This window comes from Macaca mulatta, chromosome 5 (assembly GCF_049350105.2).
Source record: "Macaca mulatta isolate MMU2019108-1 chromosome 5, T2T-MMU8v2.0, whole genome shotgun sequence".
Lineage (NCBI taxonomy): Eukaryota > Metazoa > Chordata > Mammalia > Primates > Cercopithecidae > Macaca > Macaca mulatta.
This window is the reverse complement of record NC_133410.1, coordinates 124153819-124180856: the sequence shown is the minus strand read 5'-3', so window position 1 is coordinate 124180856 and position 27038 is coordinate 124153819. Positions and strand designations below refer to the sequence as shown.

General features: G+C 33.5%; 1 protein-coding gene across 1 annotated transcript in view; it reads left to right on the top strand.

Moving 5' to 3' along the window:
• The window catches only part of NDST4 (N-deacetylase and N-sulfotransferase 4), a 150595-nt gene that overhangs the window by 87852 nt on the left and 35705 nt on the right, over window positions 1-27038 (top strand). The window contains exon 5 of the mRNA XM_001097335.4: window positions 18720-18902. Coding sequence (XP_001097335.2) covers window positions 18720-18902 — 183 coding nt within the window. The remainder of the gene's footprint in view (window positions 1-18719; window positions 18903-27038) is intronic.

The window sequence follows — 27038 nt, the reverse complement described above, 5'->3', positions numbered from 1 at the left end:
CCCATTCAAGGCTGTCTCCCTGAAAGGTGCAGCTGCTTTATTTGAAGACAGCACGTAATGTTTCTGAAAGAAGCTTATGATTGATGTTTGCTTTGACATTTTCTAAAAATCTTTGTAAAGTTCCATAAGGATTATCAACCTTGCTGCACCTTTGCTGAACCAAAGTTTTGTGCTTTGTTCCAAATATGGCCTAACCTCAAATACTTTATTACCTAATGTGAACACAAGTTTTATTATCTCCGCCAAAGTGTTCATGTTCAGCATAGACTTTATGATCATGGTCTTCTGACTACTTTACTTAATATATTCTTCAAGGTCATCATCATTCTACTCTCCACTTCTTTGTTTGACATCTCTTTAATATTTGATAAGCAATAACCAGTTATATAATTTGTATATTCATCACCTGTCTAGAGTAAGTGGGATCAAAATCCACTTAATGTAAAATGCACTAAAATGAACAATTCACAAGTATCTTGGGAAGGCAGCCTGAAAGAATATCCCTGTTTTCCAAAAACAGAATTATGAATTAAGTATTTAACTTGGTCGCAAAGTAGGCAGCTTTTCTTTTGCTCAAACACATGCGCTTTTGTAAAATATAAAAATTTGGTTTGGAAATACATATGTGTGTATTTTATACCATCAAGGAAGTAGTCATTTAAGAAAGTATTGTAATATCTAGTGTTCCTACATATATATGTGAGGAACTGATAGCTAAGCAGGGATGTATAGATGAGAACCTGGAGGTGGAAATAACCTTTAAAAAATAAGAATAAATACGGGAAAGTAAAGCTAAAATGCAAATATGTTAGTGTTCTGATTCCCAAGGTATCAAAAAAGTGAAATAAGAAAAAAAAATGACTATGTGATTAAAACCCACTACCTATCATAGACTCCCATGGTCTCAACAGAAGAAATACTGATACCGTACTTCTTACGGCCAGAGTCATGGGCTACTCATTGAACTGATACAAGCAGTGACAAGGACAACAAAATTAAAGAGGTAGGATAAAATTTGTATCAAATGTAAGAAATAATTTATGGATTAACAAAGAGATATTAAAAAATGGTGCAGTGTACTTAGAACTATGGTTGAGAACATGAGCTTTGTAATCTCAAACTGCTCTGTTGTAAGCCTAATGCATTGCTGTAAGTTATGCAATTTCTCTGAGTTTTAACTTCTTGACCAGTTCATCCATTAAATGAGCATTATAAGGCAGTTGCAAAGACTAGCATATAAGAGCTACTTTGTGAGTGATAGCGAATTGACATTTTTAAACTTCACTTGTCCTTTCCATCAGTAACCAGGTAAATAAATGCTTTTAAGTTTGAGCCATACTGAATGAGCAGGTTGAAACTAAACTGTTTATACTTCTCAGGTATATTAGTTCTCCCTGGAATTGTATCACTTGTAGTAAGATTTAGTTACATTCTAAGATGAGTTCTTGAAGAAATATACAAAGGAAAGGTATCAATATATATATATTTTTAATTAACTAATTAATTAATTAATTTTGAGATAGAGTCTCCCTCTGTCGCCAAGCTGGGGTGCAGTGGCACCATCGTGGCTCATTGCAACCTCTGTCCCTAGGTTCAAGTGATTCTCCTGCCTCAGCCTTCTGAGTAGCTGGGATTACAAGCATGTGCCACCATGCCCAGCTAATTTTTTGTATTTTTCTAGTAGAGTCAAGGTTTCGCCATGTTGGCCAGACTGGTCTCAGACTCCTGACCTCAAGTTATCCTCCCACTTCGGCACGCCGAAGGTATCAATATTTAAATGCAAAAATTATAAGACCTAATAGGACAACCAATTCGATAAGAAGAATCTATCTCCTTTTATCTATCATTAAAGACAGTGAAGAAAAACTTGAAATTATCTAGTGACTGCAAAGTGGAAAATTTGTTAGTAAATGTCGCCTTCTCCTGCTTACCAGTAGTCTAAAGGGTGAAAAAATTAAGTTGCATGGGGAAAGCAAACTCTATTTTAATAAATAAATTGAATGTGCTCCAGATGAGCAGATGTATTAACTAACATTTAAAGGATTTTAAATGCCAAATTACTTTAAGCTAGATAGTTTGGGATTTCATAGAATAATTATTAAGTGGATCTGTGTGTGGATGTCTGTTTGTTTTTGTGCCAACAAGCAGACATCAATGCTTATAAGTTTTAATCACATAACCTCTTCTGTGTAGCTGCAGCTGAATGTCAGTTTATCATTGTTAATCAAAAACTCAGCACTAAAACTTACAGGTGTATGACCAGGCAGACATCCTCTTAACAATTCTGACACTTAAGCCCTGAACTCTTCTTCAGCATTATAATCTTCCCTTCCCTGATTCTTAATATAATTCAGATTAAAAGTCACAGGGGTACTAATTTCTATTTATCTGATTTCTTTCTGTATCACAAAAAAATCATGTTTTATTTCTGAGTCTATCAATTTTTACACTAAACAAAGAGTTTGCTGTTGCTTTCCAAAGTGTCTCACATTAGACCCAGATATTCTTAAAGGTCTTTATAAATAATCTAATTTCTCTCATTTAAAACCTGATTTTGAATTCAGATTCTTTAAGAATAAATCTTTAGCACATTGAGGAATATTGGATTTTACATTAGCCTCTTTTGTTACTGCATTGTTGTTTTCACAATCTGAAAGCCAAAGTGTAATTCACAATGGATTAGTGGCCATTATGTATCTCTTAAAAAGAAATACATAGGTATATCTGCTAGATAATTTCACATATTCACTAAATGGCATAACTCCGTCTTACCTTTTTCAGTTTTCTCTGTTCTCCTGTGAGTTCGTTTGTTTGCAAGCAATTCATAAAGCTAAGACCTCTCTACTCCCACAAAAGAATTCAAAAATTCAGTTTGTTATTTTTCCAACAAGCAGACTAGGAGATCAGGAAATCTGAATAACCCAGCATCATGTACTTGCTGGATTTTTTTTCTCTCCATCACTTCTTCATTATTTATTCCTTATTTTCTTATTGAATAAAGCAGCATATAGTATCTCAGAATAAGAGAAATAAATTTTCCCATCAGCAAAGATTGGTTCTATAAAAAACTACGTGATAATGAGCACAACCACAAACTGTAAACAGATTTTTTTTTAAATGTCTATAGTACTTCACAAATTAGAAAATACTTGGTGGTACACAAACTTTTTTTGTTATATTGGGTTTAAAACGTGATTGCTGTATCATAAATACTTATTTCTCACCATCATTAACTGGCAATTTGATATTTTCACAAGAAATAATGAATAACTTTCAGATGAACAATAAACAGCTACCGTAAAGTGTTTTCTGCCTCCATCCAAAGAGTTCCTCAATGAATTCAAGGATTACCTCTATACTTTGAAGTATTTGAAGTACACTCAGTTCCATTATATTCCAAGAAGGAAGAAGTAGGACAGCGACATAACTCAGCATTTCTTGACTTTTTCTACCACATAAGACAGTGATGCCCTGCACCTAGCAATTCTTATATTTTTCAAATACTTTCTTCAAAGTTTGAAAAACTGTCTGCCAATGACCTGAATTCACCTAACAGGCATGTTTTCTTTGGCAAATATATTATTCATCATTTTAAAATTGTAAACATATTAGCAAAATTTACATGAAATCTTTTGAAATATAGCATAACTTTCTGTTGGAGAGTAGAGAGCAAAAGGTGACTTCCCTAGTTCGATATTGACATCACCACTCCCTATTGTCTCAAACATGAATGTGATCTTTCTAGAAATGTGTACCTGTTTTTTGTATTTTTTTAATTCATAGGCTTTACCTGCTCAGTTATAACTTGATTGCTTGTCCCTTACATGCAACTGAGTTTGTGATTCCTGCTCTGTTTTCACTAGAAACTATACAGAGCCCAAGATAAAGATGTATAAAATTTATTTTAAAAATGTATAAAATTTATTTCAGATCCAGATATGCTCACAGTTAGTGGAAGAAATAATTAATTACTTAAAATACAATAAACAGTATCAGAAATCCATGCTCAAAATCCTATGGGAATACAGAAGAGAAAGAAAAAAAATCCACTTATATGTTGCCTGTATGACCATTCATTGAAAAAATATTACTAAGAAAACATTTAACTTTTTTGTCAAATAAACTGACATAAAAATACGAGAAATCTATAAGGGCACCAAATTAAGGCACAGAAACAATTTTCAGGCATACAAATTACTTTGTTTCAGGACCAGTAAGGTCATGAATATATTATAAAAAGCATGGAATTCTGAGACCATTTGTCATTATTAAAATTGGTGCTCTGTCAACGCAAAATCTAGCTTTCAGCAATTATTTGTTACTGCAGCTGTTTGTTGAGTTACTGTGTCCAAATATTCTAGGAGATCCAGCAGCAGTGAATGGACAATGTTTTTTAATCTATAATAGCAGACTATAATCTGTAATGGTAGACTGTCAGCATGTGACATATGTTCAACACTCAAATCTCAAAGAACTTGTGTGACAGATAACCAAGGATGGAGATGTTTTAGTACTGGGAAATGGACAGTTGACAGGAACACTTTTGTTCACAATGCTATTCATGTATTTAAAAATATAGCCTGTTGGCATACAGATCAGATTTTGACAACTCGGAAATTATCGAACATTTTGCTAGTATAATAAAAAGACTTGAGACTAGCAAAACCCATATTTATATCAGCATACAAGAGAGTAGAAAAGAGGAAAAAGGCAGACAGGAGGGAAATACAGAAGAAAACAATTTTAGTTTCTCAGATCGTCTTATATATAAAGTGCAAAACCACTCTGAGCTTACTATCTCAAAATAGGGTCGGCCTCCAAACCAAATTCGTTTTAGCCGCCTGGTTCACTTTAATCAAAAATTTAATACCTCTATTTTTAAACATCATGATATGTATTTTGATAGTGTCGATCATGTATTTCAAAAAATGATTTATTCTAACATGCTTCATTTAGCATAAGCCGCAGAACCATTCATATGCTTTCTATGACTTCTTTACTAAAAGGCAATAAAGACAAAAAATGCACTTTCAAATGAGAAATTAATACTTTTAAAAATTAATTCAAGTCAACATTAGAAGTAAATATTGGTGTAACCTTTCTTAAAACAAGTTTTAACATAGATATAAGCATTATTTCTGTTGAGATGTTTAGACAAAACATTTTTAAAGGTGCTACATCACTGTGGAGACTTAAAGAACTATTATTAGAACGTATATGGTATATAAGTTTGTTGAGAACTCTCACGTGTGCTACATTGAACCCTACTTCCTCTAAAGTAGGGAATTTTGTAAGATCCCTTAGCCAGAATTTATAATTCTCTAGCAGTTTTCAGTTATAAGAAGATTATAGATGTTTCAAGCTAAAAACTGCAATTATAAACACAAATAAAGTTTTTTCTTCTCCTCCCAGTGCTATCTCTTCCTGCCTCCCCAGCAGCTTGGAGTTGGTATGTGTGCACACATGCATGTGTGAATAAGTGTGCAAGTTAGTGTGTTCAAGTTCGATATGAGAGCGTAATAATGTGTGTATGAACAGATGAGTGAGTGCGCAAAGTCCAGCGTCAGCTCTGGGCAGCAAATGTACTCATTATCATAATAATCTTTCTCATTATAAGTGGGGTTTTCTAAAATTAGTATAAGCACCCTGGCATTCTTTTGATCAGTGTGAGCATGGCATGACTTTCTCTAACTCTTGACTTCTAATTCATATGAGTCTTTATTTTGTAGGGAGTGTCTTGCAGACCAGGGGTCCCCAACCCTGTAGGTGAGTGGAGGGCGAGCTAGCACTACAACCTGAAATATGCCTCCTGTCAGATCAGTGGTGGCATTAGATTCTCATAGGAGCATGAACCCTATTGTGAACAGAGCATGCAAGGGATCTAGGTTGCGGGCTCCTTATGAGAATCTAATGCCTGCCGATTATCTAAGGTGAAAGAGTTTCATCTGAAACCACTCCCTACTTCCCCCTACTCTAACCATCCATGAAAAAGTTGTCAAAATTGTCTTCTTGGTCCTTGGTGTCAAAAAAGTTGGGGACCACTCTTATAGACATCAAATATCTGGATCTTGTTTGTTTTCTTAACTTATGTATTTAGACAGTTTATGATTAAAGTGATTATTGATACGGTTGAATTATTTATACCAGTTGTATCTGTTTTCTACTTTTTGCATTTGCTCTTGCTCTTTCTGTTTTGACATTTCTGGTTTTAATTGAACATTTTATAGAATTCCATTTTATCTCTTCTTTTAGCACATCAATTATATATTATTTTAATCTTTCTACTGATTGCCCAGAGTTGACAATATACATTTTAAACTAACCTAGACAACTTTAAAATAACAGTATACTGTTTCCCAGATAGTGCTGTAGTGCAGGTCCCCTATAACTCAAGATCCCCAATGCTTCCTTGTCATTTCTTAGGCCATTTCTGTTAATCATTTTACTTACGTGTATGCTATACTCACCCAATGCATTACTTTTATTGCTGGATACAGTCATCTTTTAGATTAAGAAAAACAATATAATTTTACCTTTATTCCTTTAAACACATTTTCTTTCTTTATGTTGATTTAAGTTTCTGAACTGTATCATTTTTCTCTGCCTAAAAAGCTTCATCTGACTTTTCTTTTTTCAGGGCAAGTCCACTGACAAAGAAATTCCTGTGTTTTGTTTGTCTATGAGTATTTATTTCTCATTCTCTTTTGAATAATAACTTTGTTGGATATAGAATTCCAGATTGGTAGTTTTTAGCTTTTAACATTTTAAATATTTTATTCCACTCTCTTATTGCTTGCATGGTTTCATATGAAAAATTCCCTGTAATTCTTGTCCTTGTGTGTCAATAGGTAATGTTTCTTTTTCCTCTGGCTTTCTAGGTGTGTTTTTGTTTGTTTATTTGCTTGTTTGTTTTTGTATGTTTGTTTGGTACTTATCCTGCTTGGTGTTCCCTGAGCTTCCTGGATTTGTGATATGCTTTATGTCATTAATTTTAGAATACTTTCAGCTGTCATTACTTTAAATTTTCTCCTGCTCCACTCTCTTTTTTCCTATTCTGGCATTACAGATATATTACAACTTTTGATATTGCCCCTTACTTCTTGTATGTTTATTTCTGTGGTCTTCTTCGTTATTTTTTTTTTCTCTTTGTACTTTAGTTTGGGAAGTTTCTCTTTACCTCTCTTCAAACTCACGAATTTGTTCCCTGGTCATGTTGAGTCTGTTTATTAATAACTGACTGACTAGTTAACACCAGTTCACTAAGTATATGTCCAGTGTGGCTGACACTCAAATGCTGCACTTCTCAGGGAGGCCTATGAAGTTCTTCAGGAATCATAACAGTGATGTTTTCTACCCATATCCTATCTCACAAGTATACTCAACTCTTTTTGCCCCCTTGAGGCCCACATGTCATAAAGCCTCTTACTCATTGAGATCGCTTGCTTTGAGGGGAATCTTCTTGCTTGAAATTATGTGCAAAATAACTCTAGTGAAGATACTTTCCCTAGTGTCACCCTGATCCACAAGAAATTCATGTGTTTTGTCATGAAAAGCTGTTTGATCCAGAGGAAAACTTAAAAAAAAAATCCTTCTAAATTATTAATAGGGGAGAGAAGAGAGGAAACGTGTGAGAAAATTTTGATCCTTTTTTTTCTTCTTTTAAAACAACACACTGCATATCCCTTCCTTCATTGTTGTCACTTATCAGAATACTCCCTTGACATTTGAGGGAGCAGAAAGTATATGAGTTTTGTAGAATTAAAGAAAAATGTCTAAGTAATTGTCAATGCTTCCTAATGCACTTTGGTAGAAACTTTAAAATGTACACTTCAATATGTAAACATATTTTTAGTATGATCTACTTGTAGTCATACTGAATTGTTTAAAATATTATAAAAGTATATTTTGGAAGATTGAAACTGTTACTAATGTAAAGAAAGCACATTGGGAGATTATTTCAATCCATGTCTTCCAATCATTACAAACATGTCTCTTATGCCACTGCTCTTTGATTCCATTTATTTGGCAAATACTCAAGGCTAGAATAATTCAGCTGTCTGTTTCCTCCAGACCTATAACTGGCTTCTCATTGGTGTACTGCTGGAGAATAGCATGCAGATTAGAGGCTGTATAAATTTATATGGGCTCATCTGTACCCTCAGAGCAGCCGCAGCATGTTTCTGTCCTCCCTTGTTAGCTCACTGTGTGGTTCCTGATAGTCACTATTTTGAGGTTTCTGTTCCTCTCAATCTTTTGTTTCGTTCATCACTTTATTGTTCTCTATTTAGGTGAAATTACTCCAGTTTCTATCCAGTCACCTAAGCCAGAAACCTGAGTATCCCTTTGATCTTTCCTTTTTTTTTCATCCCTGACATCAAATCAAATACAGATCATTGGAGATTCAATATCTTAACATATTTTGAATCTCCCTTTTAATTTCCCTCCTTTCCCATTGTCACTGTTCAATTAGTCATCACTTCTCAATTATACACCTACAGCAACCTTCTAAATGACTCCCCACCTCCAGTCTTCACTCTTCTTCATAAGACAGTCAAGATCTAAGAATTTGTAAAATCCATATCTGACTGTGATCCCTCCCTACTCAAAATCCTTCAATGGTTCCTTATTGCTCTTAGGATTAAAGTCCAAGCCCTCAACAGTTTAAAAGATTTATATGAGCTTGTCTCTTTCTTTTCCTTTCATGAACCACATTGTATAACTTTTAGTTTCTAGAAGGCACTGTGTTGCCAATTGCTTTTCACTATGCGTTTCTGTCTAATACATAATCTCAGCCCCACTCCTACTCCAACCCACCATCTCACTTTAAGTTTCTCTGCTCTTCCTTGAGACCTTAGTTCCCATGTTTCTGTTTCAAGAAGACCTCTGCAAGTCTTAGATCAGTGCCCTGCCCCAAGCAGCTGTGTGATATTATAGAACAATAGAATTTCCATTTCACATTGTATCATAATCTGCTGTTCTCTTTTTTATATTCCCATTTGACCCTAAGCATCTTTAGGCAAAACTATGGATAATTTATTTAGTATTATATCTCTAGTTTCTTATATACTGTCAGGCACCTATTAAGCATTTAATAAATGTTTCTCAATTGGTTGATTGCTTGAATAACTAAATGTGACATTATTTTCTTCACTGAAAACTGTTGAACTCTATTTGAGGCTGTCAGTGAAGCTTACACTGATTACTAATGGACATGTTTTCTCCACCCCGTGGCTGAACTGCCCATGATTATTCCTGGGGTTATGAATTTGCACTTCAGTGACTTTTATGTGGCATCATTGCAACATGGTTGAAAGGGAGATTTAATCTCTTAAAAACAGTAATGGTAAATAACTCAGATGGAAAGCAGCTTTGGTTGTCTCCCATCATATAAAATTGGGAGATCTTTGTTGAAAATCAGGGTATTCTAAAATGCAGTTGCCAGGACATCTAAAATCCCAGTTCTGACTTGCCTACTAAAAGAAAACAAAACACAAATATATGCAACAACTATATGGTTGTGAGCATGTGTTGCCTTTTAATGACTAAGCCTTTATTAATGTACAAGAAAAATGGAGAGTAAAGCGTCTGCTCACTGAAATATAGCAGGAGCCTTCTGTTCTCAGTTAGAACAGCTGCCCTATTTACTGCTGCTTTGACAAAGTCACTGCCCAACATCTCTATTCAGGAAGATCGGTGTTTACACCCTAGCCGGTCTTGAATCAAAACAGTTCTGATTTGTTAATAATGCACTAACCAAATATTATGATGGGAAAACTGGGACACTGGTAAATAATCAGATGCAGAATGGAACTTCAGTTGCATTTAGTCTGATAATGGAAATGGCAAACACAAATAAAAAATGTAATTTAACAATTCATTGTATCCTGTTAAATGCCAGCTGTTTTCAGGGTTTTAGGATAGTGTTTTGTTTTTCCCCTCGTGTTTTCAGACCTTGGGGAATAACTGGAAAGCTATTAAATTACTCCATATTTTCTGCTGGCAAAGAAGTGTATGTTATCAAGGATTTATTTGTTCATTCAATAAATATTTTTTGCATACCTATTATATGCCAGTTATTTTACTATGCATTGAAGATACAGCAGTAAACAACAGCACCAGAGTTCCTGTATTCAAGGAGATTAAAATGCAACGTGAGACTGAGAGAATAGCCGATAAATACCCAAACAAATACATAATATGTCAGGTAGTGAGTAGCCTGAAGGGCAAGGGAATGGGGAAGACGGATGGGGGTGCTCTTTGATTTAGGTGTGTAGAGGAGGGGCAAAACAAGGCATCACCTCATCATACTACCCTTGAGTAGTGTCTGCTTCTCAAATCTACTAATTGAACTTTTAAAAATGAAACAAAGGATTCCATTTAACAATCTCTTCCTATATTGATTTTTAACTGCAGCTGTCAGAGGTGATTCTGATGGATAAAACTTGCATGTATTAGGATTAAGTTTTAGTGTCTTATTACACAGCCTGGGGACTATAGTGAATAATAATGAATATTATACTTCAAAATAGCTAAAAGAGGATTTTAAATGTACTAATCACAAAGAAAGGTAAATATTTGAGGTAATGGATATGCTAATTAGCTTGATTTGATAATTCCACAATGATGTATCAAAACTTCACATTGTACTTCATAAATATACACAATTATTATTTATCAATTAAAAATGAAATAAAACTTAAAATAACACAAAGACTACAAAAGAGTTTCATTTATTAGGTATCAAAGTTAGTCATTTTCACTCTGGTATACATGTATCCAAAATTTTCTGGTTTAACCAGAAATTATATCATCATAGGCCTTGGTATATACGAATGACAGCAGAGGAACAAAGAAACACTGGTTTTGCTTACAAAATATATTATCTATTAGATATAAATAAAATAAGTTACATTATATTTGATATATTAATTATTCTAAATTTATTTTAACTGAATATCCATGGTGATAATATACAATGTTTTTCATTTTATAAAATGTTTTGGCATACCTCAACTCATTTGGGCATCACAACAAACCTGTAAACTAAATTATTGTTTTCATTTAGCCATAGAGATGTCTGAGATTCAGAGAAGTTAATTGATACAGTAATGAAGAGCCAGTTCTCAGGCATAGGCATTCTAATTCCAAATTTCATGTTTGTATTGTTCCATTGTGTGCAAATCAAAACAATATGAATATTATAGCAGTCTGATTTTTTTATATTTTCAGATTTACGAAATACAAACTTCTGGAATATTTTAATGAATATCCTTTTTTATTTTTTAACTCTTTCATTGCTATTATTTTCTTCATGAAGCCCGCTCCAAATTAATAACCAAAAACTTAGTTTCTCACACACCCAAAAAAAGATTTCCTTTTAACAGTCAAGGATATGGGATGTTACAACATCAACTAGGAATAGTGATTAATTATAAATGCTTGTGATGATGCGCATCTTATATGAAACCACAATGAAAGTCACATGGAGCAATAGAGCTCCTGTGCTTAGGGAAGTAGCCTGAGTGGAAAGATCAATAACTGAAATTTATTGTAAGTGGAGATTTAAAGACATGAACTAAACAATTCTTAGTAGCCTAACCTTTTTACTGCTCATCTGACCTACACATGGTGAGATGTGTTTGATTCTGGAGCTTTTCTTCGCTTCCTTTTCTCCCTTCCTTTTTCCTTTCATTTCTTTTTTCTCTTTCTTTCTTTCTCTTTCTTTCTCTCTCTTTCTTTCTCTCTCTTTCTTTCTTTCTTTCTTTCTTTCTTTCTTTCTTTCTTTCTTTCTTCTTGCTTTTCTCTTATTCCTTTCTTTCTTTCTTCCATTTTCTTTCCTTCTTTATTTTTTCTTTTTCCTCTCCTCTTTCTCTTACTTCTCATTTTGTTTGTTTGTTTGTTTGTTTGTTTGTTTTTTGAGACAGAGTCTTGCTGTCACCCAGGCTGCAATGCAGTGGCGTGATCTCGGCTCACTGCAACCTCTGCCTCCAGCGTTCAAGCGATTCTTCTGCCTCAGCCTCCTGAGTAGCTGGGACTGCAGGCACCCACTACCATGCCTGGCTACTTTTTGTATTTTTCGTAGAGACGGGGTTTCACCATGTTGGCCAGGGTGGTCTCGAACTCCTGACCTTGGGTGATCTGCCAGCCTCAGCCTCCCAAAGTGCTGGGATTACAAGCGTGAGTCACTGCACCTGGCCTATTTCTCCTTCTAAATGTAGTTCTTAGAGCAATAAGTCTTGAAACATCTACCTAAATTAATAAAGTGTATCTCTTTGAAATTGGAAGATCAGAGTTACTTTTTATTTTTAGAACACATTTCTTAGTGGAAATCTATTATTATGTTCCATTGTGAAAAAGCTTGGCATCTGCTTTTAGTGCTGCAAGAGAATTAAAATATTTCCAAGTGAAGCAATCATTTCTTTCTTCAGTACTTGTTATCTTGAAGTGTCTAGAGTCAGTAATCAGCTGAAATGTATGTGTGTGCATAGATATACATATTGAAATATCAAATTTTATTTTCATTTCCAAAAAAGTAAAAATATGTAAGTAATATTTTAGATTTAATCCATTCTATGAAAAGCTTATGAAGAAATATCATTAGTTGCAATATAGAGTTGTTATAAATAAAATTTACCAGGTAAATAAAATAATAGAAGATGAAACAGAAAATAGATGGAAGTTTGATGAATTTGTCACCAAAGTTCTGGGAGAACCATGGAATAAGAAAGAATACTGATTCTAAATTCCTATGTCCAGCTTTGCGCACACACGTGTGTGTGTGTCTTAATAACACTTAATGTAAGAACTATTCTCTTAACAAATTATTAAGTGTGCAATCTGCTTGTTGACTACTTTGAATGCCGGATTTGCTAGAATTCCCTATATAACCTCAGATAGGCCACCTGAAACCCTTGATCCTCATTTCCTTTTCTCATAAATAAGATAGTTTCTTAGTTCCTAGTAACACAACAAAAGTGCACATAAAACCACTTTGTAAAGTTATATAAGTAAATTAACATTAACATTCAACAACATAATATGTTAAGATCAATCATTAATCAATGATTCGTTGGAGTGTTTCGTTTTTAAAAAAACAAAGTGATGTATCCAAATAGTAGACTACAAGCTGAGAGCCATTTTTAGATTGAGCGAAAGATTAATATAGTTATATTAGGTTTGGACAAACTTTCCTTACTTTTGATATCTAAGAACATAGATGTTAACGTTTACCAAGTTATTAGTTGCCCAGGCCTGAAGAGTTGCCTAAGACTGGGTTGCCTACAATTATTACCAATAGTTATGTGTGTTTAAATCAAGAAGTGTTATTGGCACTCATATTAGTAATGCTAAGCCTAGTCTGACTCTTAATATCCCTTGTGTGGTTCCAGACTATTTTTAGAATAAAATAAAGACACAAAATTACCTTTTATAAGAAAAATATGAGTACAATGCCAAAGCCCATCAGATGAGCCATCAGGGGTGTATTTCCCTATATTCCATCTACCTTCACATTTTATGAGAACTAAAAGCATAATCAATAATTTAACAAGCTAATGGACATATTTTTAAACACAATTGAACTATTCTGAAAAGCAGCACGCTGTCAAAGCCACAGAAGCAAAAATGGAAACTGCCTGCTAATATTTAATACCTATCTTGAAAAATACTGTGCTGCAGCATGAGCACAAAGCAAGCTGCCCTAAAACAGGGTGCCTCTCTCCTTGCTCTGCAAAGCAGCTATCCAACAGCTCTGCAAAGCTGTTGTTTCCTTCTGTGTTTGTGATTGTGCATTTTTTTTTTCCTAGGAACCAAATATCTGACTATTCTGTAAATGATTTGACTTTTAAAGGCACTGTAAGGCACAGGACTAAATACCCAAATATTCAATGTGTACTTTCACTAAAAATGTATGCTCTAAAAATGATTTTTAATTCCAATTTAAAAATGCTGTATAATATATTCTGGCTACTGATATTCGTGATCATGCAGTTTACAATACCATTCTATTTGTCACACAAGTAGCAAAAGCAAGGAAACTCTTCTGGTCTTGGCAGTGAAAATATTCTAACTCAACTTGGAGAGTAATGCTTCATTCTGTGGATAAAATAAGACCTTTCACTTTTATTTTGATCTTCCCTTTTTTCTTCTCTTCTTATATTTTGGATATTGGCAGCTTCATAAGACAAAAACAAAATGTTAAAAAGAACAATTAATTGTATAATTTTTAATTAAACACTCAGGGGGATAACCAGTTGCCTAATTTATTTACCACCATTCCATTTGTCCTATGACAGTGTGTTTACCCACAGTTAAGGATTATCCATAAAGTTCAATTATATTTACTCAATTTCCTATCATCAAGATTTATACATTATAATACGTAAAGCTTCCTTTTTCCTTGAACTTTAGATACATCATTAAACAGATTTATTTCATAGGTAATGTCTTCCCAAATTTTGAATATATGTATTGTATCTGACAATCAGGTTATGAAAAACTGCTTATATTTCTAATGAATAGACTATGAACGTGCCCATAATGTTGCTTGTATATTTTTACAACAGATAAGAAAGTTTAGACTTGTTTTATGTTTGGTTATAATGAAGTTGAGAGCCTTGAGAGTTGAGGGAGAAACATAGGTAGAAGTGCCAACAACAAGATAAAGGCAGTCCAGAGTGCTTGATGACAGAAGCAATGGCACCCAGACCCTCGGTGCCCTCTTGGAAAGCCTGCTGCAATTGGCCTACTGAAATTAGCACTTACTGAATATCTTATTCTCCAATGCGTCCATTGAACAAGATGTCCTTTCCTGTCCTTTTCATATGAAAGATGAAGCTCTGCTTGTTTGAATCAATGCATATCTCTGAGCGGCAATATTTCAAGGTTCAGGAGGCTGTATATATAAACCATTTTTATCCATGTAGTACTGTCATACTTTCCGCAGATGATACTTTTGGGAGTACACTATTGAAACAGATTATTTTTAATATGCAATAAGAAAATAATAATCAAAATAAATATATAAAAAAACAAAATAGACAGTAAAAAATAGTAGCAACATAAGTCTGTGAAAAATTATTTGCTATCTCATACCACATGTCTTTTGAATTCTCTTATTTATGCCTCAACAACATCCATTTTTAATTTGTCTTATACACTTAACACTCTCTGAAATAGGTTTTATTTTGTTTGTTTAAAGAAGCCATTTGCCCAGAAATGCTAAAACTCTTAAAATGCTCTGTCTGCACAATAGGTGATTTTAGCAAGCCAGATATGCACAGTTAAGCTGTGCTTGCAGAATTGTTTTTCTTAAAGTGCAACCAATTGACCATATACCAGCACTAATTTGTTTCTAGCCAGTAAGGCATGTGCACATGTTGTCCCATACAACAGTGATTGCAACCAATATGGACAGGGTGCTTGTTTTTATTCTCAGTAAAGGAAAATTTAAATGCAGCAGCATGCCTCAGCTTAGAACCACATATCTCCAGACTCTGCTTTCTTTCAAAGACAAATTTTCCATTTGCCCTGCATTCAGTTTTACCCTTTTTTTTTTTTTTGTCATCAAACAAAGCTTATCCTCCTAAGAATGTTCTGGAAAAATGACTTAAAATCACTCTGCTACAAAAATCTTTTAAAAGTCTACATTAATACCCTAAGGAAATGATAATATACATCTGCTTATGATATAAAAATACTCTTTACGATACTCTCAAAGTAATATTCTTATTTAGAATTTTGTCAGACTTTAGACTCTCACAGGTGCCTTACAATTCCTTCTTAAAATAACAATGCTAAGAGGGCAGGTGGTAGATTTCTAGGACATTATTATATTTCTTCAGGCATTTAGCTGGCAGCCTGGTTTTCATACTATTTTCAGTCCTGGGAAACCATAATTATCCTGAAGCATGCTACTTACACTGTCTTATTTCTTAATTACAGCAGTGACATGATATAAATGCATACTTAATGGGATCAAATGCATATTATTTTGTGGTGATTATCAAGAAGTTCTCATGACAACAGTGGCAATTATATGGTCATCAACTACTGATACCATGCTATGTTACAGAAACTCTGTAACTAAGTCCCGCCAAGAGGGAACTTTCTATTTGAGATAAAAGAATTTAAGGGTGAGAGATTGGCCAATTTGACATTGGATAGTGTTATGTTTATATAATTTATCTAGGTAGAAATTTAAGTTAAACCCCTAAATATTAGTTGATACAATGATTTTACTTGAGCTTCACATGGAATCATTTAAAATTTTTAAATGTTTTAAATTTTACTTGAGATTCCATATGAATCTCAATTAAAATCATTGTCAACTAATATTTAGAGGTTTAACTCAAATGTAAAGGGATTAAGAGGCTTAACTTAAGGGGTTTAACTTAAATTTCTACCTAGATAAATTAAATAAATAATATTTTTAAAATATCTATTGTCTTTTTTGATGATTCAAATAAAATATTTGAATATATTCCAAGGATAAAAATGGAATAGAAATATGATAGCAGTGATATTGTCTTCAAAGATAAATTTGCAGCCTATTAGTAATATTCTTCTCAGATGCTATAATTCACTGTCTTAAAAGATTTCATTTAAGGTTTCCAAACTATTTTTTTCATTCCAATGTAAAAAGAAAAATAAAAACTTTAAGCTGCCAAGATAATACTTACATAGTTTTCTACTGCCTTCTATAAAAATATGTTCTTTGTCTTGCTTTTTTGTTGTTGTTGAAAAGGGCAAAAGGAAAAAATGATGGATGTCAAACTCAATGTATATACATGTTTTGGCGAAAGTTTCAGTTACATGTCGGAATTGGGAATCTGGCTGCCTGGGTTTAAATTCCTACTCTGCCACTGACTAGATGTAGAACTTGAACAAGTTGCTTAACTGCTCTGTGCTTCATTTTCTTGATCTGTAAAAGGAGACAATAGCAGTAGTTACTTGTAACAGCGTTGAGAGGATTTAATTATTTCATCTATGTGAAGGGCTTGTAATCCTGCTTAGTACATAGTAAGCAAGCACTATATGAATTTTAGCTATGATTTTATGTAAGTTAGGGACATTAAAGGCACATTCTCTTCTCTACCTTCAACCATGATGAGGTGTGACTTTGATCATTTTAACAGGTTTCCTTCAGATATTTTTTTCAGTATTCTAGTATGACACATAATAGAGAATGTGTTTTCTACAATAAAAAGGGCATTCAAACAATGAATTGATATCTATCAGATTGGTCAGTGTAATATTGATCAGTGACATATATGCCTGTATTTGTTTAAATGATTCCATATGAATCTCAAGTAAGACCATTTTATCAACTAACGTTTAGGTGTCTTTAACGCATAGAGGGGTTTTAACTTACAGTGCCTTGCCAGAGTAGATTTTCTAAATTCTGGTACAAGGTAATGCTTCTATTATTTTTTAAGATAAAAGACCTCCTCTTTAGACATTTACAATTATCCAGTGACATATTAGATCATGGGAACAGAAGGTCTGCGTATAGTCTTTATTGCATGGCTAATATCTAACCAGGTGTCAATAAAATTAACATTGGAATAGTTCTGCAAACCCATTTTATTTCCAAATAACCATACCAAGAAACATAAACCCTTAAAAAAAGTGTCAGCGAGTTTTCATACAAAATATTAGCCATGAGACACTTGACTTTTCTTCTATATTATTTTTCTGTTCAGCTTCAGATGTTACATTTGTTCTAATATTATTATTTATAACCTTATTTTAGCCTTGCATTTCTAATAAAGTTAATAAATTATTTCATTATAATATTTGGGTTGTTATAAAACATTTACAATATAGATCAATACAGTAAATAGTAAAATGAATTTTTAAGATAATTAAATTTGAAAATATTATGAGATTAAGGAACAAATACAAAATTATGCTTGTCACAAAGTAATGAACTCTCTTTTTTATGAGTTGCATAAACAATCTCTGCAATTTAAATCAGAATTTTGCAATTTCTCTTTTATTTAGTATTTTTTAAAATCCCTGCTGCAATGCCTAATTAACTAAATATTAGATAATGTTTGTAATAACATTTGAATTTTTGGTTGCTCTTTCAATACCAAGTAATCTAATTTCACTTTTTCTTTGTCTATGATACACAAAAGAACAACACTGAAATGCCATGATATTTTTAGGGTTAATATTGGGGTATGAAAAGTTGTAAAAGGATTAATGAATGGGGAAGAGTTTCTGGCTAAATGCAATCAGTTTCTGTGCAAATATTTACAGTCTCTACTGCAATAAAATTTGTTTAATAAGACCACAAAGAAACACGTTTTCTTGAGTCTGATTCTATTTCAACCTGTACACATATCTACACCAGAAAAGTTCTGGAAAATTTGTTTAATTTTAGAACAGGTCTAATATTAGTTCTTCACTGGTCTGAAAGTTACTAGATTGAATTTGATGGTATTTGTTCCACAATAAGCAAAAGTGAGATGCAAAGTAACACTATACTTCTGAAGAACAGTGAGGAAATGACACTCTCAATTTCAATTTTAATTTTAAAAGTGAGTTTAAGTGTTATTTTGTGATTAAAATTAAATGTGTGGCTTTCCACTTAAAAAGATCATTGTACTTCTTGTGAAATTCCAAAGTGAGGCGAAGTGCTGCCTGGGGCTTGTACTGCTACTTTTGAGCTTAAGCATATGATATTTTTGTGGTCATTTTTATTTATCTTTCAGATCAGCATTTTCATGACCCATTTATCAAACTATGGAAATGACCGCCTAGGGTTGTATACCTTTGTGAACTTGGCCAACTTTGTGCAGAGCTGGACCAACCTGAAATTGCAAACTCTGCCTCCAGTGCAGCTGGCCCACAAGTATTTTGAGCTCTTCCCTGAGCAGAAAGACCCTCTATGGCAGGTAACATTTAACATTCTCTCCTGGGGTGGAAGGAAAGAAACTAGCAATTTGTGAATGTATAATTTGTGTTAAGAACTCTGCTGGACATATTAAAACTGGAATTTAACTGCAAATCCTCTTTTATACAATAGTTTTATTCTCTTCCTCAACAATTTTTGCTTATTTTATAAATTGCATTTTTTGCTTGCTTTTCTGGGTTTTTGTTTGGTTGGTTGCTTGGTTGGTTTAAAATTTTTGCTTTGAAGATGTTGTTTTATTGTTGGTGTCTCCTCCAAGCTAATCATTTTAATTTGCATGCAGTGTGAGCACTAACTAGCAGTAAAATGGTTAGACAGTAGATATCTAGAGAAATAAAAACCTAGAGCCACGGGAATCTAAGACTTATAATTAGACTTTGATATGTATATGTACAACATTGTGTATATAAGAAAGGAAAAGCAATTTTACCTTGTATCCATATAGAGTTAATCTCTCAAGCCTATCTTCTCTTTTCTTTAAATGTAACAAATATTTCACTAACAGTAGAACTACTGAAAAAGAGAATTGTCAGTGTTAGGATTGTTTTTACTAATAATTCAACTTCATATGGGGCCACTTAGCCTGGATGCATCAAATGTAAACTATCTGCTTCTTGGCAGTTATCTAGGACAATGTTGCCTCCCATTTTCTTGCCTCTTTATGCATCAGATTACATCGACCCACAAAATCAATAGGCTGGCTGCAGAGAGCAGATCAGATAGTCCCCTGCCAAGCAGTCGGTTGAGAAAGTAGCATCACCATTAATGAGAAATTACTGTGAAACAGACTTTTTGTCATCCTCTTTCCCTCTCTTCAAGACTATTTGTTTCTCTTTGTTTCATAAATCATATTACATGCCACTCTCTGTCTACACTGTCAGAAATGCATCCAACACATGTTCATTGTCTATCTGTTATGTGTAAGGTAAGGCTAGATGTTCTAGGGCATGCAAAGAACAAAATACATTTTTTCTTAAAGCCAGTGGAGAGATTTCTCATTATTCACTATCATATGTTTCAAATGTGTTTTAAAACTGATTGCTATCATATGTCATATTATATTCTGATAATTTATTAAGCAGCTTTTTACTATTTGTGTTTACATTGAACTACACATTCTATTTACCATTCCAATAAGTTACTTGACCATCTACCATTTGATATGCAATTTAGAAAGACAGATAAATAGATAGAAGCATAATTATTATGAGCATATATCCACACACAAAATAGAATTGTATAAAGACAAAGCATGTGTCCCACAAATGGTGGTTATTCAAAAGATCTCACACACTTTTATGAAATTGATAAATTATTGATGGTAAATCAATTCTTTTGTCACAAATGTTTATATAAAATATATCTATAATATTTATGGTACAGTAATAGTAAAAATCAGACAAATTAACAAAGATTTTAGACAGCTTACATACAAAGAATCCTTCAATGGCCTCCAGCTCCATCTCTACTCTTCCTCTATCTGTAGAAAAAGGAAAAAGTTTTTTTTAAATGATGAACTGAATTTCTTGATATTGTTTTAACTTTTTAAGATAATTGTATTTATTAATATGTTTGGATGTCAGTGACACTTTTCTTAAAAAATAAATATAATCAAAGATATGCCAGCTCCAATATGATTTGGAAAACATGATGATTCTAAGTATTGATTGAAGGTTTGTTAAATATGGAATACAGTGCTGGTAGATTAGGGGTGTAAATGGAAATCCGAAATTAAAGTATGGGATTATTCTTTCAGAAATCATATCATTCTTGGAAGATATAAGAAATATATATTTATATATAATTTGCCAGTGCTGATAATTTTAATTTCACATGATATCATAGGGGTAAGTTCCTTGGAAGTTCATCATAACAGAGAGAATAGCTCAGAAAAGATAACGTAGAGTTTGCAAATTTTCATCATTGCTGTTGTTTATATATGTTTAGGAATTTTTATACAATTTATCAAAATATAGTTTTCTATAAGAGTACTTAAATGATACATAAGCAAATGTTTTCCTACTGAAAGACTCCCTTTGCTATTATGTGAATTATATTATTTATATGGTTACTTTTCACTGAAACTTTAAAGTTACAAACATTTTTGTTAACTAAAAATCATATATTCTCAAATATATTTAAGAAGAAAAACAAGGAATAGAAAATAGAGTAGTTAAGTTAAAGAGAGAATTATTCAGATACATGAGATTTTGAGAACAGTTGACTTACTGCAGCAAATCCAATAAACTTCGCCAAACACATCGTGTCCAAAAATCTTCAAGCTGTGAAGTAACAATAAAGTGCATAATACTGAGTTTGTTTCCCTAGTGATTATCTCTTCTTTTCATATTCATATCTATAATAGGCCATTTAAAATAGGCATTGTCACCCTTTTCTCTATAAAATATGAACTTAGTTTTATTTTACTTAGCATCAATTGGTAGGTTTTTTTATGGCCCATTCATCACAATGCTAGAGAGCTAGAATAGATAAATATAGTGTGTTTCTGTTATTGTTACAAAGTGTCAAAATAAAACATTAAAGTGCTTTTTTGTATTTACCAGTGTGACTTCTTACTCAGTATATTTCATGTTTAAAACTAAGTCAACCATTATCTTTCTTTAGATTTTTCAATTCACACATTCTTGTTACCACAAATAAAAGAAAAAGTGAAAAATAATAATATTCACATCTATTTAATTTCCTTTGGTTCCTCGTGTAAATTTTCATTAGCACCAACTACCGTATATGTGAAGCTGCTTTGTCACCTAATTAAAAACTGCAATATGAATATCTGTCAATGGGTAGCCTGATAAGTACGGCACAAAATGCATTTGTGTTCATCTCTCACTGAAAGTTGATTCTTGCAAAGGTGATTAATATGGGAATGTGTACTGAGGACACATATGAAATGCAATCCCCAGACTGTATCCTTGTCAGTTTAGTCCTTAGTGTGTAAGATTCTTAAAATTGTACTCACTGGTGTCTATTAATTCATGTCTCTTATTATTTTGGTAGAATAATCACTATTATTTTGGTGAAAGAATAAGGTTTCTTTCTTTTTTGTTTTTGTTTTTTATTTATTTATTTTTTGCTTTTTTTTTTTTTTCCTATAATTCTCATTATAGGAACCAAAACCACAATATGGAGGAAGTTACAAGGTCAGATTCTTACACATGAACTAATCGATGCTTTTAAGCTCTCAAACTGTCAGGTTCGCTCAGTTCCAGTCTTCACTCCATCACTCCAGAGTCTCACTATCAACAAACATGCCAAACATGATGTGGAGTCCTGCTTTTCTGTGTGACCAGGAGAATGCTCAAAGAGCTGAAGTTTTCTCTCTCCATGCCAATGTCTCCAGGGTTAAAGAAGTGGGAAAGTAAATCACAGAGCACTAATCTTAGATGGTTAATCACTTTGCTGATTCTAGCTGTCAAGACATCCAGCCCCAGCTTAGAAATGATGAAATTTGAATAACTGTGACATAAACAAATCTTAAGATCTAGTGACTTACACACTATAGGTTTTATTAGTATGTGTCTGTTGAAGCAATGAAGGAATGCTGACACAGAGAATTAAAGACTGTAAGAGCAGAATGAGAAATTAGGGACATCTAGCTCAACCTATTCATTGTAGAGAGAAAATGGATGACACACAGTGAAGTGAAATGCCTTGTTCTAAGTCACATGGCTTATTAGGAACAAGTCAGGACAAAAGCCTAGGCTTTCTGACTCCTCCTCCAGGGTAACTTCAACCAAAAGATGATGGTTTTACAATTGAAAAAGCAAATATACTATTATCATCAAATCTCTATGTCGAATGAAATGTCAGGGATAACTCCTTACTTTAGAAGGAGCTGACAGTTAGTCAACCTATGCTTTTGAAGTACCTACATAATCAAAAGAAAGTTCTTGCCTTCATGGAACTTATAAGCCACAATAACTGCTTGTTATGTGAACAAAATAGTGTTACAATTTTGTCTTGATATTTATTTCTCTTTTTACCACCCTGTAACTTATTTATAATTATATTACTGCACTTACCACAAGGTATTGCCTGTCATATACCTGTTCCTGCAAACCTTGAAGAATGAGACATTTTTGGTTCATATTTGCACCCTGGAACCTAGCATAGTACAATAGCCACTGTCTTCAAAATATCATTAAAGAATAACCAAAAGCAAAGGGCTGTGTGTACAAAGAACAATAAAAGTGGTACATCTGTTTCTCAGATAGTAAGTTGCGATGTAATGGTAAGTAACCTATAGAAGCAGGTACAAGTCAGTGGGGGAAGCTTTGAATGCTGCCAGTGTAATTTGAATTTGGTAGGCAATTAGGTACAACAAGCTCTAGGCTCTGAAGTTGAGAGTGAAGTGACTTTAAAAAATGTTGGTCAATGAAGATTACACCAGAAGCCTTTTCTCAGGACAGGGAAGAATAGGGAGGTGCTGAAGATAGGACAATATCTACCTATGAGAAAGGGAAGCCCAGAAGAGCTTCATGGTTGTGAAAAGCAAGACCTTCGAAGTAGGAGTGAGTGAGACTGAGAATAACGAAAGAGTGATCTGTGACTAATTACCCCCATTGCTGAGGAATAGGAGTTCTGTAATAGCACTTTTCACTTTAATTCATTCATCTTTTAGTCTTTTCAGTGAAATTAAGTCAGTATAGTTTTTATCACATCACAGATGAGAGAGGACAGATTTCATTATTATCTTAAATATTTTTTCCTAATCAAAATTTAAATTTATATTTTGCCATGTTATCTTTTCCTTCCTAACTTAACAATAGTAAGTTCTATAGCTTTCAGGAATATCTCCTCCACCAAAGATGGCAATAATTTCTCATGATTTTGATTCTTTAATTTATACTGAAGCCACATTTTGATTGTATGAGGCTGTCAGACACTCTGACATCCAAAAATGATGACTTAAGTCTTGGATTGTTTTCCCTGGTAATCAATTGCAAACATGTTCTTGTCAAGTATCAAATTCCCCACACAAACCACTTATTGAGGTTCAGTCTTAAAAAAGTTACTTGCAGATAGCTCCCTTAAAAATAAAATAAAGCAACAATACTTTCTAAATTAAAATCATCATAAAATATATTTGAGCTTAAAAATCCAAGTATAATAATGAAAAAGGAAACTGATTTTTTTGTTTGTGCCTTACAGAAACATTTGATAAATTCAATGTCATATATGAGTGAATAGTACTATATTAGAACAACTGATTCATAAGAATTTAAAAATATAGTTCATTTTATTGAGTTGGCTTTCTTTTCCCTGCCAGGATATTCATTAAAACATAAATAATAACATAAGGGATTACATTCAAAAGTACACACTCATTAGTTTAAAGATAGAACTGGCCGGGTGCAGCAGCTCACTCCTGTAAACCTAGCACTTTGGGAGACCGAGGCAGGCAGATCACAAAGTCAGGAGTTCGAGACTAACCTGGCCAATATGGTCAAATTCTGTGTCTACTAAAACTACAAAAATTAGCCAGGCCTGGTGGCGTGTGCTTGCAGTCCCAGCTACTTGGGAGGCTGAGGCAGGAGAATCACTTGAATCCGGGAGGTGGAGGTTGCAGTGAGCCGAGATCGCGCCATTGCACTCCAGCCTGGGTGATGGAGTGAGACTCCTTCTCAAAAGGAAAGGAAAAAAAAAAAAAAGATAGAACTACAGAAAGTAAACATGCCACCTTCCCTTGGGGTCAATTTTACTATGAGACTACTTCATGGGAAAATACCAGCAGTATTAACTTATTTAAATAAACATGAGTATAATATGGTGAAGATGGATAGACGTTTAGGATAAATTGGAAACACTTTGTGTCTAAAGCAGCACTCTTGAAGCTGTCACTCTAGACAGACACAGAACCACACTCTCCTTTCCATCCAGTCCTACCCCCAGAGGTTGGCATTATAAACCTCTGTAATTCAGGGTACTTGGTAGAAAAGTTTGAGAAATCAGTCTATTAAGTGCTACAGGAGTTCTGTAACGAGTGCGTTTATTATGGATCAGTGTACTCACACGACGAACGCTTTCCCAAGAAGTTGAGGGACTGCATGGATTTTACATGGAGAACAAGGAGAGTCCAAGCCTTCATAAAGATGTCTCTCAGTTTTTCCATAAAGATTTGTCGATTGGAGCACTGAGAATAAGCACCCTTAATCTATTAAACTTCCTCATCAATGTACCTGGATTATGTTAGGCTTAAATGATATTGAAAGACAAAACTTGAAAGTCACCACCCTGTACAATACAACTTGGAAAAGGCATTTTACAGACATACACAGGGCAAGACTCAATAACCAGAAAAAATTTAGAAACAACACAGCCCAATTGTAAAGGAAAAATATGTTTTAAAAGATGCCTTTTATAGCATTCTTCTTTAAACAGTCGAGAATAGCAAAAGGGAAATGAAAAGCAAACCAATGGCCTCTGAAATGTTTGTAATTAGTAAAATAATCCTTCTATCATGAGCACTGCACATTTTTAAAGTTTCATATATTAAGGTCTAGAAATGTCCTAGTTATCTAGAATAGGCACATGACCTGGATGGGATAATCAATCTTGAATTGATAATTCCATGGTGTCCTTGCCAGTGAAGGATGTGGAGAATAGTAAGCAAAGCAAATTTTTAGTAGCAAAAAGGCAATGTAGACTTTGAGTAACTAGATATAATAAGAACAAAAGTTATTTTAACGTATTCTATAAAAATATGGAATTATAATAAGGTAAATGATATGACATTCTTTCAATCCATGTTCTTTTTAGCTTGATTGCAAATTTGCAGTTTTTACTTATTTGGAGGGAAATATCCAAGGATGCTTCTGCCCTTGTAAGGAACATAATTTCATCAGATTTTACTGCCCTTTCCAAGTCTTGTTCATTGCTTCAGGAAATCTTCTGCCTGCTTGTTTATGTTTACTTAAATGTAAATTTGCCTTATATATTCTACATACAAAAACCACGTGCATCGCCTGTACCTGTGTGACAGCTGAGTTACATGCATTTTCACTGGACTGGCACTGTAACCATAGACTGCCTAAAGCAATTGCAACTGAATTTCTTTTTTGAAGTTTAAATATATCTACAGTGCTAGATACTTAAACCAGTAAATATCTATTGCAGTTTCATTTATACAGGGAACAATCAGATTGCAGAATGAAAAGGGAAATAATTGCTTTCTAATTTTCTGACTTAAAAATTAAAACAACAGAAATAGAGCAAAGTAAGAAAGTGCAATTAAATGCTTAGCTTTTTTGGGAGAAGATCCTTTACCCTTCATAATCATTGTCAAAAACTTCACATGTACATGTGTGCGTGCATACACACACATAATTTAATTGCAGAGACAATGCCAGATTTGGATTCTAAATCTGAAACTACCTTGCTGTGTGACCTTCAGCAGGGCCTAAATAAAACACCTTGCATCTCAGCTTTCTCAGCTATCAAGAAGGGATAATAAAATCTGTCTTGCCAGGTTGCTTTGAAGATTAGAAATAATCTACGTCAATCAAGTGCCTGGAACATAGAAGGTGATCAATAAAAGTTAGACATTATGTTTGCTGGTATTCAGATTTTCATACAGTATGAGAAAAGTCAGAGTAGCAAAAGTCTGAACAAACATTTCCAGAAAATAGAAAATACAAACATCCATTAATAAAATTTTGATTAACAGACAAAAGGAAAAATATGCCAAGAAGAGAGGTGAAAACAGAAATGGGCATCTGGAAATCCCTAAAATAGCATAATATAGAAGGAGTGTAGTTACAAAGAAAGACAATCTGCCTAGATTGAGGAACACACCGATAGGAGAACCTGAAGTAATGTAAATTAAGTTGTTAGTAATAAAAAATTTGGAACAGCATGTATTGTAACAGCTTAGCATCCCAACTTTCTGGGAAAGTATAAATAGATATTAACTAGTGTCATCCTCTTCCCCCCAAAAATATGCTTATCCATATTCTCTCTGTGTGTTGGAGACAACGACAACTCTTTTCAAGTCTTACATTAAATCTGCTTATTTCTGTGAACATTTTATTTCACCTGTTTTGCAAGCAGAAATCAGAATGCGAAAGACATGTGCACTGCAATAGAGAAGATAAGTGGC